This window comes from Sylvia atricapilla, chromosome 2 (assembly GCF_009819655.1).
Source record: "Sylvia atricapilla isolate bSylAtr1 chromosome 2, bSylAtr1.pri, whole genome shotgun sequence".
Taxonomy (NCBI): Eukaryota; Metazoa; Chordata; class Aves; order Passeriformes; family Sylviidae; genus Sylvia; species Sylvia atricapilla.
Genome location: NC_089141.1, coordinates 29,894,935 through 29,909,148, shown reverse-complemented (window position 1 = coordinate 29,909,148; position 14,214 = coordinate 29,894,935). Strand labels below are relative to the sequence as shown.

The window sequence follows — 14,214 nt, the reverse complement described above, 5'->3', positions numbered from 1 at the left end:
TCTTTTGCTTATTGCCTGTATTATCCAGATTATAGCCGATACTCTGGTGTTGGAATGTGGGTTACAGCTTAACTGTTTCTAACTTCTATCTGCTCATCGCCAAGAGACGTGCATTTGGAACATTCATATTGAGCAAAATTTACATTTTGAAAATTTACATTTTACTCCATACAGTGAGATATTATTCCACCAAGAAAAATTAATTAATCAAATTGGAAACTAAAAAGTTCTCAATTGAAACTAAAATTGAAACTAAAGTAAAGGATTTTAAGTAAAGGCAGATTTTTTCTGGAAATCCATAAGAAAGTTAGGTGCAAGAGTGCTACCAAGGCACTGGCCACAGTGGGATATAGATACTGTGCTATGCCTATTTGGAGCTACAGTAACATAGATGCAGGAGTATAACCAGATTACAGCTGGGCTGGTTTGGAATCTGGTCGTTTGGATCCAGGAGTTCAGAAGGTTTCGTGTGTCACTGGCAATAAATAATGTGCAATGAACAAAGACATCAACTTCTTCTATACATGCACATGGGCGTGTGTGCTTATATGTGTGCATATGCATATATATAGTGTATATATAAAAAAGTGAACATTTTTAAAAGCTATATATATATATGTGTAGCATCTTATACATATAAATATATGGTCCATCATTCTAATTCCATGCACAACTGCACTATGACCACTGTGGTTTATAAGATCACACTTCATATATGCATGACTCACTGGCTTCATTCATGTTTCCATATGTATGTAGAAACATAGCAAAGCAGACATTCCTAGAGACATTGCAGGACAACCTCATTGAGATGGACATTCTCACCTCCTCCCGACATGACGGTGCTTACAATGATGGGTATGTGACACTTACGTGGTCTTCCTGTTTACTGTACAGTCATTATGATCCTTGCATGAAAGCATTTGGTCATATCAGTGATGTTTAAGGGCAACACCATTGCTGACCTCTTCCAATATGGCTTTAAAAAATGAATTTCTGGGGCTTGGAGCATTATGTCCTGTACATGTTAATGGCAAACTCATTATATGCTAGTGAGCCACCGCATGCCATTTGCTTTTTATGCCCTTATTGTTTTGAAAGTCATTTCATTTGTAGGAAGTACCTACAGCAATTTCCACTCCCATATTAACTAAAATTAATTTCGTTTTCATAAAAATCTGAAACCTCTATTGTGCTGACAGCCTGCTACTTCATTGTTAAACTGATGTCTTCCACATACCTTATCTGACAAGTGTCTGCTAGTGGTGTATGTAAGCCAAGCTTTGGAGTTTGACTTAACCACCCATACTGGCATCTTTACACAAATTTTGATCACTCAACTTTTAAGTTCAAATGGACTTCTAATTTGATACTTGGTGCCGAAACTGTTGAATCTTGTGTTGGCAGCTCATAATTTGGTAGCCATCATTCACACAAGACCTTATTGGTGTACTCAAACACTGCAGGTGCTTCTTTGCTCAGAACAGATACATGTCTATCTAAATAAATATTAAAAAAAAAAAAAAAAACAAACCAGGATAGTATCTGACTTATTGTATTTTTTTTTTTTTTTATGTAGAGCATTAGTAGAAGTAAAGAATCTGTCTCTAATGCTCAGCAGTCATGCTTAAGAGTACAAATAGAACCATGGCTGTAGTGTTGCAGACACCTATTTTGGATAATTATGCGTTACATTATACTGCATGAAGTGGTGGCTTTTCTGCACTGTGATGTTTCCACATATGACATTTTCCCCTGTGACTGCGCAAGTAACTTCATGGGGAAAATAGAGTCACCTCTTCATCTGGTATCAGCCACTGATTTGACTGACTCCCATGAATCCATGCTAATTGCATTTACTCTGGTGGCAAATCTGGCCCCATAAGCCATGGCAGAATGTGCAAAGGGTGCTGGGGCTATTTCTCAGTCCTCACAAGCTGCCTTTTTGTTTTACAGAAGCATGGTGGTAGACTAGTCCACTCCATTTCCCAGGCTTCATTCTCAGAATTTGAACACCTTTTACAGCATGGTGTCCCACTGAAATCAGGTTTTTCATTAAGTATTCCCATGGACAGAAGTTCCAGTGGGACGTTTCATTTCAGAAACTCATGGGCTTCAGTGTGTTTTTTTTTGTGCTGACGTCCATGAGTCTCACCCGAGGTGCTCATGGGCTGCGTTTGTCATAATGGGCAAAATATGGTGCCTCCCAATGTGTCACTGGACAGGAAATGCTGTTGCCTTTGACAGTAATTCACACTTTTTAAAAGATAGGCTCCAATCCAAGGTATTCTGGACTGCTTTCTGGAAGCAGGTGCCTCTCCCCACTGGCAGTACACAGGACTTTGATGCTTTTAGCCACACCATTGTGTGACACTTAAATTTGCTGGATGGGGACAGTGTGAATAATCCCCTCTGTGACAATTTGGATGCTATGGAATGGCTTAAGCTCTTTTCCCCCATCTCCATTCACCGATGCCACACAAAAAAAAAACGCTCTCATGCAGTGATCAATAAATTGATAAAAGCCCTCCCTTCTTTAATCTGACCTCCACTCCTCTTCAGCCTCCGTAGGGCATTTCTGTGGGAGTGCGAGCAGGCTCCCGGTTCTGCCCGTGCCACCAGTCTGTCGTAGCTGTGCTTGGGGTTTTCATCTCACTCTAACGTCAGCTCTTCCACAGAGGGGACTCCTGCCCTTGAAGAGTTCTCTGTGGCATTGTTGGCACTGTGATTTTTTTGTTTGGTTTTGTTTTCTTTTACTCTGTGTGACTTGCCTTTGATTTTTATTCTTCTCTTTTGTGCATGCCCTCCATGTCCGTAGCCAGCATTGTGTGGAGCTGCTTTCCTCGTCCTGGCAGCAGTCACCATTCTCCCACCCCACGCCTCCCTCTGCATCGATTTGTGTGAGGAGTCACTTGCTGTTGGTCTTTCTTCCCTCAGGCACTTCCTGTTCAAACCTGGAGGCACTTCTCCCCTTTTTTGTACAACGTCGCCGGGATATCCCCTGACGTCCAGCACTGTGTACTCACCTCCCCCTAGGCCCCTTCCCAGAAGTACCTTTTCTAGGCCTGCCTTTAACCTGAAGAAACCCTATAAGTACTGTAACTGGAAATGTGCTGCCCTGAGTGCCATTGTCATCTCAGTCACGCTGGTGATCCTGCTGGCCTATTTCATAGGTAAGCTTGTTGCTGTTTGTTTTTCTTCTTTTTATTTCATTTCTCTACAAACTCCCCCTGTACTGCTAATGTTTGAGAAGCAGAGGGTCATGACTGTGGTACAAAGTGATGGGGAAATAAGGCATCTGTTGACTTGTTTGTGTTGTAGTGTTGTGGTAGGGAGCTGAACACCTGTCATAAAGCCAGAAGGGCTTAGTAAAACATGAGTTATATGAGGGATTTGCACTCCCTTCAATAGCATGGGCTGTTTACATTCTGTGGAGGAAGGTGTACCTGAAGTGAGGAAAAGCCACTAGGTTTTCTCTAAGCATCCCATTAAAGCAGGTGGTGAAGTCCGTGTCTCAATCCCAGTCACATCCAGGTCTCTCAGTGTTGACTATGATGGGACAGGGTCAGAACCAAGATCCTGATACACAGAAATGTGATTTCATTCTATCATTTGGTGATACACCCGTTTCAGTGACATTTAACTAATGATATTGGAGTTCACAGGGTGACCAGGAGGATGGAGAAGAACTGGGCTGAGATTGTAGTTCAAGCAGAGCCTTTCTAGAGTAGGTGGTGCTGGTGAAATTTGCATCTTGAGTAGAAAAGCAGTGGATTTTTCTTGAACTGTGCATGATCCGAATTTCTTTGGTTTATGAGACTTGTCAATGTTCTTAGTGTATGTTGCAAAAGTAATTGAACTGCTAGAAGGGAAAATTGTGTTTTTAAGCCTGTCAAGTTGGAATGTTACCATTACTTTTTCTTCAGTTCTGTTTGATATGTGTGTTATAAATGTCTTAAAAAAGTCCATTCCTAGACTTCTGTTAAACTGTTCATGGTGCAAACTCCAGTTGTCAGACACTTTCAGATGTGATCATGGGTAAAAAAGCCCATTTCTCATGGCATGGAGTCGCTTTGATTTTGCTGTGACTTCCTGTACACTAATGATCTGTAAAAGGTTGTGGTTAGAATTACAAATCTTAGTCTGGATCAAAAGATTTTGCTTTCATTTTACATGAATATAATTAGCACCACCACAAAGGATTGCTTTTACTGTGTTCCTTTTATATATACTTCTTTAATGACTGATACTTTTCCGCTTCTGCCTTGCATCATACTCTGGACACTTTTATGTCTCCTGTAAGAGGAACAGGAATGATTAATTAACCAACATTAAATCAGCGGCAGTTTGATGAAATATGCAGTCAGTTTTCATCATTTGCTATGTACATTTGGAATCACCTTTCTCATTTGTCTGGTATTCTCCTTATGTCCTGAACATGGTTCCTTTGGACATTATCTCAGTGTGTCAGAGGAGGATCATTTCAGCTCAGAGTAGCAGTGCCAGTTCATTCTGGAGGAGGAGGTGTGTGCTGGTTGATAGATGGAGAGGAGTTTAGTTTGCCACTCTCCAACTCAGAACCCTGTCTCAGAGTTCACGAAGTCACACTCCTGTTTAAAACCACAGTTAATGTTATTAAAAGGAAGGTCCACTGAGTGCCCTCCCATTCTTCTTATCCTCTCCATTCAGGTGAATTCACTGACGTTTGCCAGACACTGCAGATGGCTGGCAAGACGCCAGAAGTGCTGAGCAGGTTGAACCTCTGTAATTATGGGTCATAATTACTAATTTCTAAAGGAACTACCAATTATTAAAAATCACATCCAATGGTTCAGTTCAGCATAAACATATTTAGCAAAGATTGTCTCTACCAGACCCAGTGTTCTAATCAACAAGAAAAAAGGCAGATATTTAATTAGATTTTGATGAAAAATTGTGTTTAATTTCAAGTATAATCAATTATTAATTACTGTAATGAGTGACTCTGGCGGGGTTTACTAATTAACTCATTTAAAAATTATGAATAACCTTTTCATTTGTAATTATTTTTTACATCCTGTCAAGTTGCAGATGAGAATTGTATCACCTAACCCAAAAGAAAGGAAATGAATGAGGGAGTCAAAATGTTTGTACTTTCACTAAGTTAAACTGAGACGTTTTGCATTTTGATATGAACTATGTAATTCTTAACAGGAACTTATTATTCTAGGTAACCTGGTCTGCTTGCAAACAAACTACTGATTTTCCTCCAATTTGGAGGTTTTCCTCCCCATATTTGCCTAGTTGCATTTTCTTACAGATATCTTTTCTCATGTAAGCAGTACCTTGATCTTTTCAGTGTCATGGGGACAATCTGAGTGGTAAGGTATAACTTAGTCATGAGTATAAGTTCTAATCTTCTATAACGGTCTATGGGTATTGAGAACTTGACTGCTTTCCATCTGCTCTTGTTAGTTAAAGCAATCACAGAAGTTATCTTTTAATGACCATGTTCATCCTCCAGAGCAAACTGAGGTCTCTGGAAAGGTTCCCATCTAAGTGAATGGACTTTAGGGTGGGTCTCACAGCAGCAGTTTGGCATTTAATGTTTTTTGTACACTGGTTAGATAATGGAAATACTTCAGAGTGGTATCTAAGCTTTCAGGATGTTCCTCACAGCATCAGGCATGTCACAATCCTCTGTTTAAGTATTAGAAACTGCCCACTGCAGGTCTTACCTGTCTGTAGAAGTGTGGACCTAAGACTTACAGAAGAGACCTTGCTATGGGCAGCATTCTCTGTGTGACAGACACTCAGACACAACTCTGGCAGGTGCCCATCTGAGGCAGGCAGAGCTGCACGGAAACAACAGGGCACTGGTCATTTATGAAGTGTTTTGCTGAAGCCAGTTCCTTTTTTTTTGAAATTGACCTGGACAACTTTAACTTGCTAAATCATTTGTTCGAGGCTAAAAGGCAGTTTCTATTATTTCATGTAAGTCTTTATAGCATTTAGCAGTCTGAGGTTCATTCATCTTGCTGGCCTGTTTCAAAATGAGGAGACATAAATATATATCCATGGCAGCTGAACAGCTGCTGTCATGTGTCAACACTGTGATCAAGGTGAAGGTTTTACCAGGCTGAGTCACTGGTCTGGAGAGATAACAACAAACAAAATATAGCAGAGTGTATTAAACACCAGAAGCTGGGTTTCATTTGAATTAACCAGCTTTTCATTGACTTGTGGCCCATCAGTGTTTTACACACACACAGCTTATGCAAATCCCAGGAGCTCCACAGAAGCTTGTCTTGTGGGGTGAGAACACCAAGAAGAAAAGCAGGCACACATCAGGGCTGCAGCATTAAAGTGATGGAACCATTGAAGTTAAAGGCCTCTTTGAGCAGCTCAGAACTGCCCTGAAATTTTCTATTTCAGGAGTTCCTAAAGAGACATGACTTTAAAATTTAATTCTCTGTTTTAGGAATGTCTATTCAATAGGCAGCTAGACAAGAAAAAATTTTATGGCTTTTGCTGGGATTTGATAGGGTCTGTGTAGCATTGGGTTCTGCCTTGGAGGGCTAATTTCTAGCAATATTCTAATGGCAGAGAGAATCCCATGAGGTATGTTGCTATGCTAATACTTTGGCAGCAGTTCCTGTACCTTCTGGATGCCAGACCTGCTAGCAGAGCATTGTAAAGAGGCTCTGACATTGCTGTACTGCTTGGGAGGAAGTTTAGAAACAGAAAATACCTGTTTGATTGTCCAGATCTCCATGCCCAGCAGCTGTTTGGCTAGGTCTGTGGAACCGTTTCTGAATTAATTAGTGATGGAGAATAGTTTCTGCCTGTTTAAACAGAAGTTATTATCCTCTGCCTGATGTAGATTCCAGACTAGATGGAAGTACAATTTGATGTTGTTAGGCACTTGCAATTTTCCTATATTTAAGCGTGTGCTGTGGTTGCATTGCATGAACAGCAAGAAAGATGGGCATTTGATTTAGATTAAAGCTAGGGCTGGAAAATATATTATGAAGCCAAAACAGTCATTCCTTTTTATTGGAGTCAGAGCTCTCTACTTTTCAGCTCTGTGTTCATTTGAACTCTGTACAGATGCAGCTTCACTTGAAGAGCAGTGTTGCTTGCTGCAGGCAAAATGCTTTGACAGTAAAAGTGTGCTAGGACTATGATGTGTTTTATAAAGTGTCTTTCTTTTCATTGTCTAAAAATCACCCTGAAAGCTAACTTTAGCTCAGTTTGTCCATGGTTCTTTGATGCTACAGAGCAAACCAAATTTAAAGCAGCTCTCCAAAGCTCTTAGAAATCTAATTAGTTAGCAGTGGATGTATGGTGTACCAGTTACCATGGGGTTTACATGGTAAGAGATCAATATGAAAAGTTGCTAATGCTTAATTACTAAACTTGATCCATATCTATTAATCCTACATTTATACCTTGATATTAAGGTTTTTATTCACGTTAAAATATTAAACAATTTATTACGCTGCCAACAGGCTATTTTCACTTTCTGCTTTAATATTTCTTTTCTGATCCCAGATTAAGTTTTATTTTGTTACTGTTGACATTTGTTCTTTTGATTTACAAGGATTGTAAATCAAAATCTTTGAATGTTTTCTATTTCCATCTTGTCTTTGATAAAAGGCAGAAATAGGAGCTAAACAATCTGTTCTAGCAAAGCCTTTATGTTATGAAGTCAATCTGTTACCTCAAACAGAGCTTTGAGGTCCTTTCTTGGTTCTTTCACATCTTCATAAAATTACTGTGGTCTCTTCATTCAGTAACTGCAAACTCATTTATTTAATTTTTGCCCTTAATAAATAAAAATGTCAGAACCAGTCTAAAAGGTGCTTTAGTATTAACAGTGATATATTTTGTGTATTCTAAATGTTTGTGAAACAACATTCCAGGACACTGGTTGAGAGGCAATCATCATCACGAGCCAGCACTACCATTTTTTTCCATTAGATTAGAACTTGAATATGTAGGTTTTTTTTTTTTTTTTTTTTTTTTTTTTTTTTTCTCTATTAAAGCTGGCCCTTATTATACCAAATGCAGACAACTATTGGTGGGGCAAGAATAGTGCCACTCTCTCACTAAGCAGGACAGTTTAGATGGCATTTACCTCTTCCTTTCGTACCCCTGACATTTAGGAAACATGGGCATTACTCTTCTCATGCAGGTGCTCCTCTTAAACTGCAGCAACTCCATTTCCTTCAGCACTGGTTCAAATGCAGTCACAGTCAGTGGCATTTGGCCCAGTGTCTGCAACAGGAACTGGAAAAATCTGCATATATTTTTATAAATTCCTGGTTCTGGAAATTGACCCAACTGAAGATAGAATATAAATCATGACTGATTTTAAATCTTCCATCCAGATTTGAATTATTGTTTTTGTTGTTGCACCCAAATTTTGCCCCTGTAAATTTTCGCAGAAAGGCTAAGGCATGAAAATAGTCTCAACCTCATGAGAGAGATGCCATCAATTTGAGCTTCTCTCTGACTACTCAGAAATGCATGGAGTTGCAGAAATTTTTGCATTTTTTGTTCTGTAGCAGAGAGATGGGAAAATCACAGGACTCTGTGTTCACCTCAGTCACACCTCACTGTCTTAGAGAACCAGCAAGGGCAGCTGCTGTGTGTAAAGTTTACAAGAGGCTGGTGAGCTCAGGAAAGCTGCCTCAGGGTATCTGGCAAAATAAACTTTCCCTAGACAAATCCACAATGAAATAGTGACTCAAATGCCTCTTTGCTGGCATTGCCCCACCTCCCTCTCGACATGCCTGCACACATGTAGAGTAATTATCAGATAAACGAAAAAGGCACAGAATCAATGGCCTTAAACTGAAAGACAGTAGGTTTAGAGAGATACCAGAAAGAAATTTTTCACTGTGAGAGTTGTGAGGAGGCACTGGCATGGGTTGCCAGAGATGTGGCAGCCTCATCGCTGGAAAGGTCAAGGCCAGGTTGGATGGGGCTTTGAGCAACCTGGTCTAGTAGAAGGGGTCCCCTGCCCATGGCAGGATGGTTGGAACTAGATGGCCTTCTTTTTTTTTTTTAAGGTTACTTCCAACCCAAAGCATTCTAGGATTCTGTGTAAATTAACACCACAATGGGTTACATTCGGTCTTACATTTCTGCCTGTTTCATTGTCTTTCACTGCAGCTTTAAGTGCATTGTGCTATGAATTATAATGTAGATCTTTTATTTTCTATCACCTGCAAAGTCAGCAAGAGCTCTTTGTATTATTAGGTGAATGTGTGCATCTTTTTTTTTTTTTTTTACTTTGAATTTTCCAGTGTATGTTTGGATAGTAGCTACTCTTAGCTTTATAATTTAGAGCAAAGGAAATACAAGTGATTTATCCACTGTTGTGCTTTAAAATAAAGGTGATAAAGGTACAAGATGCCACTTTAAAGTTATTCTTGTGACAATCAATTCATTCAGATGGATGTTAAAAATCTTGTCATAGAAACTCCGTTAAAGAACATTCACTGTTTCAATCTAATTGAGATCTGTAACCTGACACTGAAAGTGTTGTGATTAGAGAAATACACCATGATGGATATGCTTTTGAAAGAATCACAGAATCACTTAGGCTGGAAAAGACCTCTAAGATCATTGTGTCCAACCTTCAATGGAACATGACAATGTCAAATAAAATACAGCATAAAGTCCCATGTCAGGTTGTTTCTTGAGCACCTCTAGGCATGGTGACTCCACCAGCTCACTGGGCATTCCATTCCAATGCTTAACAACCCTTTCCATGAAGAAATTCTTCTGTATTCTAATCTGAACATCCTCTGGCACAGCTTGAGACTGTGTCCTTTTGTCCTGTCAGTTGTTGCCTGGGTGAAAAAGCTGAACCCTACCTGGCTACAAGCTCCTTTCAGGTGGCTGTAAAGAGCAATAAGATCCCCATCTGAGTCTCCTCTTCTCTAGGACAAACACCCTCAGCTCCCTCAGCCACTCTTCATAGGACTTACTCTCTAGACCCTTCACCAGCTTAATTTCCCTTTCTGGACTCAAAGGAGAGATATTGCTGCAAGAAAATATCACTGGAAAGTAGAGCAAAATAATATGTAGGTATTCCAGGTGATGACAATATGTTCTGAACTTGGAGGCAAAATTTCTGCTTTGTAAAGGGGTTAGTACTTCTTCAGAGTCTACAGTGATATACTGTAGAGTTTACAGTATACTGGTTGAGTTCTCATCTTTTCTCAGCTAATTCAGTGTTTACTGGAGGCAGGAAGAAGCCTAAGGTTTCCCATAATTTTCATTTAAAACTCTTTTCTCAATTTTCAGTATGTTAAAATCCATAAACTGTCACATTGTGCAGCCTGATTTCTTTGCACATTGAAGCCCAGCAAACTCCAGCTACTTATTCTACCCGTTTTGCACAGGTAAGTCCCATACCTTCTTCAGCTGGCTTTTCGCAACTTAGATGTGTAAGCATCTTATTAGGTCTTTCTGGGCTCTAAAAGTTATGTAAGGTTATTGTTGTATAGCACCTTCTTCTGCTTACTCCTTAAGTCATTTGCTCTCTCTGCTTTCCAGTTGCCAGTGTCCCATCTCATGGACACTGTTCATGTGGTCCATTATCCAAAGTGCATAGGCTGACTATTGACACTTTTTGTTTGAATCATTCAAATTTAGTTACTGCCCTGCTCCTCTGTTTTTCTGTTCTGCCCTCATCACTGCATTTCTTACTTGAAGTATTTGAGTCATCTACATGTTTAGTATCCATGATTTTATATTTACTTACATAACACTGATGCAAATGTTGAATAATTTCAGACCAACTCTCAGTTGTTGAACTCCACAAGAAGTTGTAACATGTGATGGTTATTCACTAGCAATGATAATTTTAATGTCTTTCAGTTAGTTTTAAAGTATATGTATACATGTCTTTATATACAAAAAATGCTTCTTTGTTTTATCACAACAAAGTAAATCAAATATCTTACTAAACTGTAATCTTGTCAAAGAATGAGTAACTGTTTCTTAAAATCTGTTTTGCAGAGAAGCAATATGGTTTGCCTGAGATACCATACATTCACTTTCTTTATTCTCTAGCACTGCAGTTTTATGTTTTCTGTTATTTTGTCTGTAATAGATATCAGACTACCCAAACCTTGCATCCTGTCCTTTTCCCTTCTTAAATATTTGTAGAGCATTAATCCTGTTCTAATTTCTTGGTAGCTGATTCAGTATTAATCAGTGAGTCAGATTCTTCCTTCTTCTTTACTGGGTACAAGTTAAATGAGGCTGCTGATATAAAAATGTTTGGTTTTAAATAGATGTAGTTCAGTATAATTCCTGGTTATTAATGGACTGGAAAAAGACTTATTTCCTGTGAAATGCTTGCATTATTGTAATTATTTTCAAAAACTAGAACAAAAATTCTTACTGAACACTTTAGCCTGTACTACAATATTAGCAATTTTCCTATCACCATCAATATTGCTGCTCATTTTGCTAGGTTTCAGTACACTTAAAAAAAAGTTCTGTTGTTATGTGGGTTTTTTCCAAGACATGTATTCTTTCCTTGATGTCCTCAGCTTCTTTTCGCCTCTCTCCGTGGTTTTAGATTTATATAGATTACTCTCTGTTTCCCCATTGTTCTGGCTTTCATATATTTCTTTTTTTATTTCTGCCTATTGTTTTATTTCGACACTGATTGAAGAGGTCCTTTTGTCAAAGTCCTATCCTCTTTCATCATTGTGTGATCATTGGAAGAATGACTTCCATTCTGAAATAGACCACCAATATAACTGATTATTTAACCAATTGAAAGCAGGTTGTGGCTGTGTATCCAGAGGGCTTCATCTGAAATGGGAGTCTGCAGCAGTGTGCCGTGAAACCACACATTAGTTGGCCCTTTAGATGTCTGGTCCTTCTGTAAAATTAAGAATCTTTAATACAAGGAGAGATTAATGTAATTCCATCTGGTTTTATTAAATGGTAAAGTACGGACTCTCAACCCATAAGCTTTTATCAGTTGCTTTTAGCGAGGTTTTATAGTTGCTGTAAGCCCACAGAAAAGAAAATAACAGCAGGCTGACTCCAGAAGTGCTGGCCTTGTCTTTATGACAGTGGCACAGATGTGCTGCTATAATCTTTATTTCATTACTTAGGTTGACCTTTGCACACAGATGCTGAAAAAGAATCAGTTTTACAGATCTTTATATGTCTCGTGGAATGAGTTCTACTTGAGTCCATGTTTTTATTTCATACTAATTAGTGTGAAATAATGTAATTTAATTGCAGCTAAGTGGACACAGAAAGAATTGTTTCCTGTAATGGGCTTTTCTTCAATTTTTTTAAATACCAAACATTTTTGTGGGTAACTCATAATAGAGTAATCTCAATTAGGGATGTCACTGGCAGTGAAAAATACTCCTTGGTTATAGTTTACTGTGTCTCTCCCATCCTTTTCTAGCATAAATTAAAAAATGGCTGCAAAGCCTGCTTTGCTGCCAGGTCATGCATTTCTGTTGAATGTGTACAACAGTGCATTCTTGGGGTTTTTACCTGTAGTTAAAGTTGAGCTATGTAGTAGGTAGACATCTTTATAGGGTGAGGTTTTGTTGTTAAGTATACTGCCCAGGCAACATCCTAGATGACCTGTAAAATAATGAAGAGAAAGTCCAATCCACTCTTTTCCTCTTTGTCAAGATTTCAAACCACTGTTTATGCTGAAACTTAAAAGCTCCAAAAGGACAAAAGGACCACTTACAGACTTTGCTTTGAGACAGTAGGATCTGGTGCTCGACAGATTGAGGTTGTTGAATCTTTGTGTTTCAGTGCTAACCTATAAACTCTCCCATCATCTGCAGCTTTTCCTATTTTCCTCTCTATTTGATTTTATCATACCTTAACTTCCAAGCCTGTTCCTATTGCACTCAGAAGCTCTTGCCTGGATGGATGGTGAGAACAGGATATGTTGCCTGTTTTCATGTCTGGCAGAATGTGCCACAGCAGCGGCATCTCACCTTGCTTGCCTGGTACAACTGCAGCATCACTTCATCGTGCAAAGAGACTCTTTAAAAAGCAAAGCAGAACCAGGCAATTGGCAGATATGATGGCTATGCTTACCCTAAGTATTTCAAAAGAAAATCTAATTGGAGTATCAATAGAGCAGAATCCCTTTTAATTATGGCAGAAATTGTAATGAAATCAAGCATCAAAAGTGCTTCCAGAGGCTTTTGGTTTAAAAAAAAAATTTAATCCTTCAATTTAACCATAATGATACTTCAAACAGCATTCATCTTGGTGGTCAGTAACAGTTTATTTTAGTATACCTTCCTCAGTCAGACTGTATCATGGGCTACTCCAGGTTGTGGAACATGTATGTGGGACTGTTCTAGGTGCCCAACTGGTCCAGAAGGGATACATTTCTCTACTGCTAGACTCTTATGGGTATTCAGACCCAAACTATCTATTAAGAATGATCTCTAATCATTGCTAGCTGAAGAGTGCACAGGAATTTAGAAGATAGGGACTGCCCAGAACCAGTACCACAGTAGTGTTCTTTCAAATAGATGTTATGGACTATCAAGTTGCACTGCTTAGTACTGTTTAATTCACTACTCAACTTAGTCTTTGGGAACGCAGGGGCAAAGCAGTGTGCTGTGTCCCCAAGCAAGAACTTTGATATATGTGTATTTAATGATGCACCAAAATTATCATGGCCTAAGTTATCCCAAGGGAACATTTGGGCTAAAAGAACGGCATTAAGGTGCTGGATGGAGCATGTTCAGAGATGGGCAACAGAAATGGGGAAAGGCTGGAGCACAAGTCTCATGAGAAGCAGCTGATGGGAGTTGGGGGTGTTCAGCCTGGAGAAAAGGAGGCTCAGAGGCACCATTTATTTCTCTACAACTCCCTGAATGGAGATTGTAGGCAGGTGGGGGTCAGCCTCTTCACCCAGGCAGCCACTGACAGGACCAAAGGAAATGTCCATAAGTTACACCAGGGGAGGTTTAGACTGGATATTACAAAAGGTTTCTTCATGGAAAGAGCTGTCAAGCAGGCTGTCCATGGTGGAATCACTGTGCTCAGAAGTGTTCAAAAGGCACATGGATGTGGCAGATAGAAACATGTGGTTTCATGGTGAACATGCTGGGTTAGTGGTTGGACTTGATGATCTTAGAGTTCTTTTCCAGCTTTAATGATTCTGTGCCCTAAATAGATGTGAGAGTATCTGCATCAACCAGC

At 39.3% G+C, this 14,214-nt stretch overlaps 1 protein-coding gene across 2 annotated transcripts in view; it reads left to right on the top strand.

The window, feature by feature from the left end:
- TENM4 (teneurin transmembrane protein 4) overlaps window positions 1-14,214 on the top strand; it is a 338,879-nt gene that overhangs the window by 136,649 nt on the left and 188,016 nt on the right. For both annotated transcript variants that reach the window (XM_066341254.1, XM_066341256.1), the window contains exons 4-5: window positions 760-858; window positions 2,938-3,173. In XM_066341254.1, the coding sequence (XP_066197351.1) occupies window positions 760-858; window positions 2,938-3,173 (335 nt within the window). The remainder of the gene's footprint in view (window positions 1-759; window positions 859-2,937; window positions 3,174-14,214) is intronic.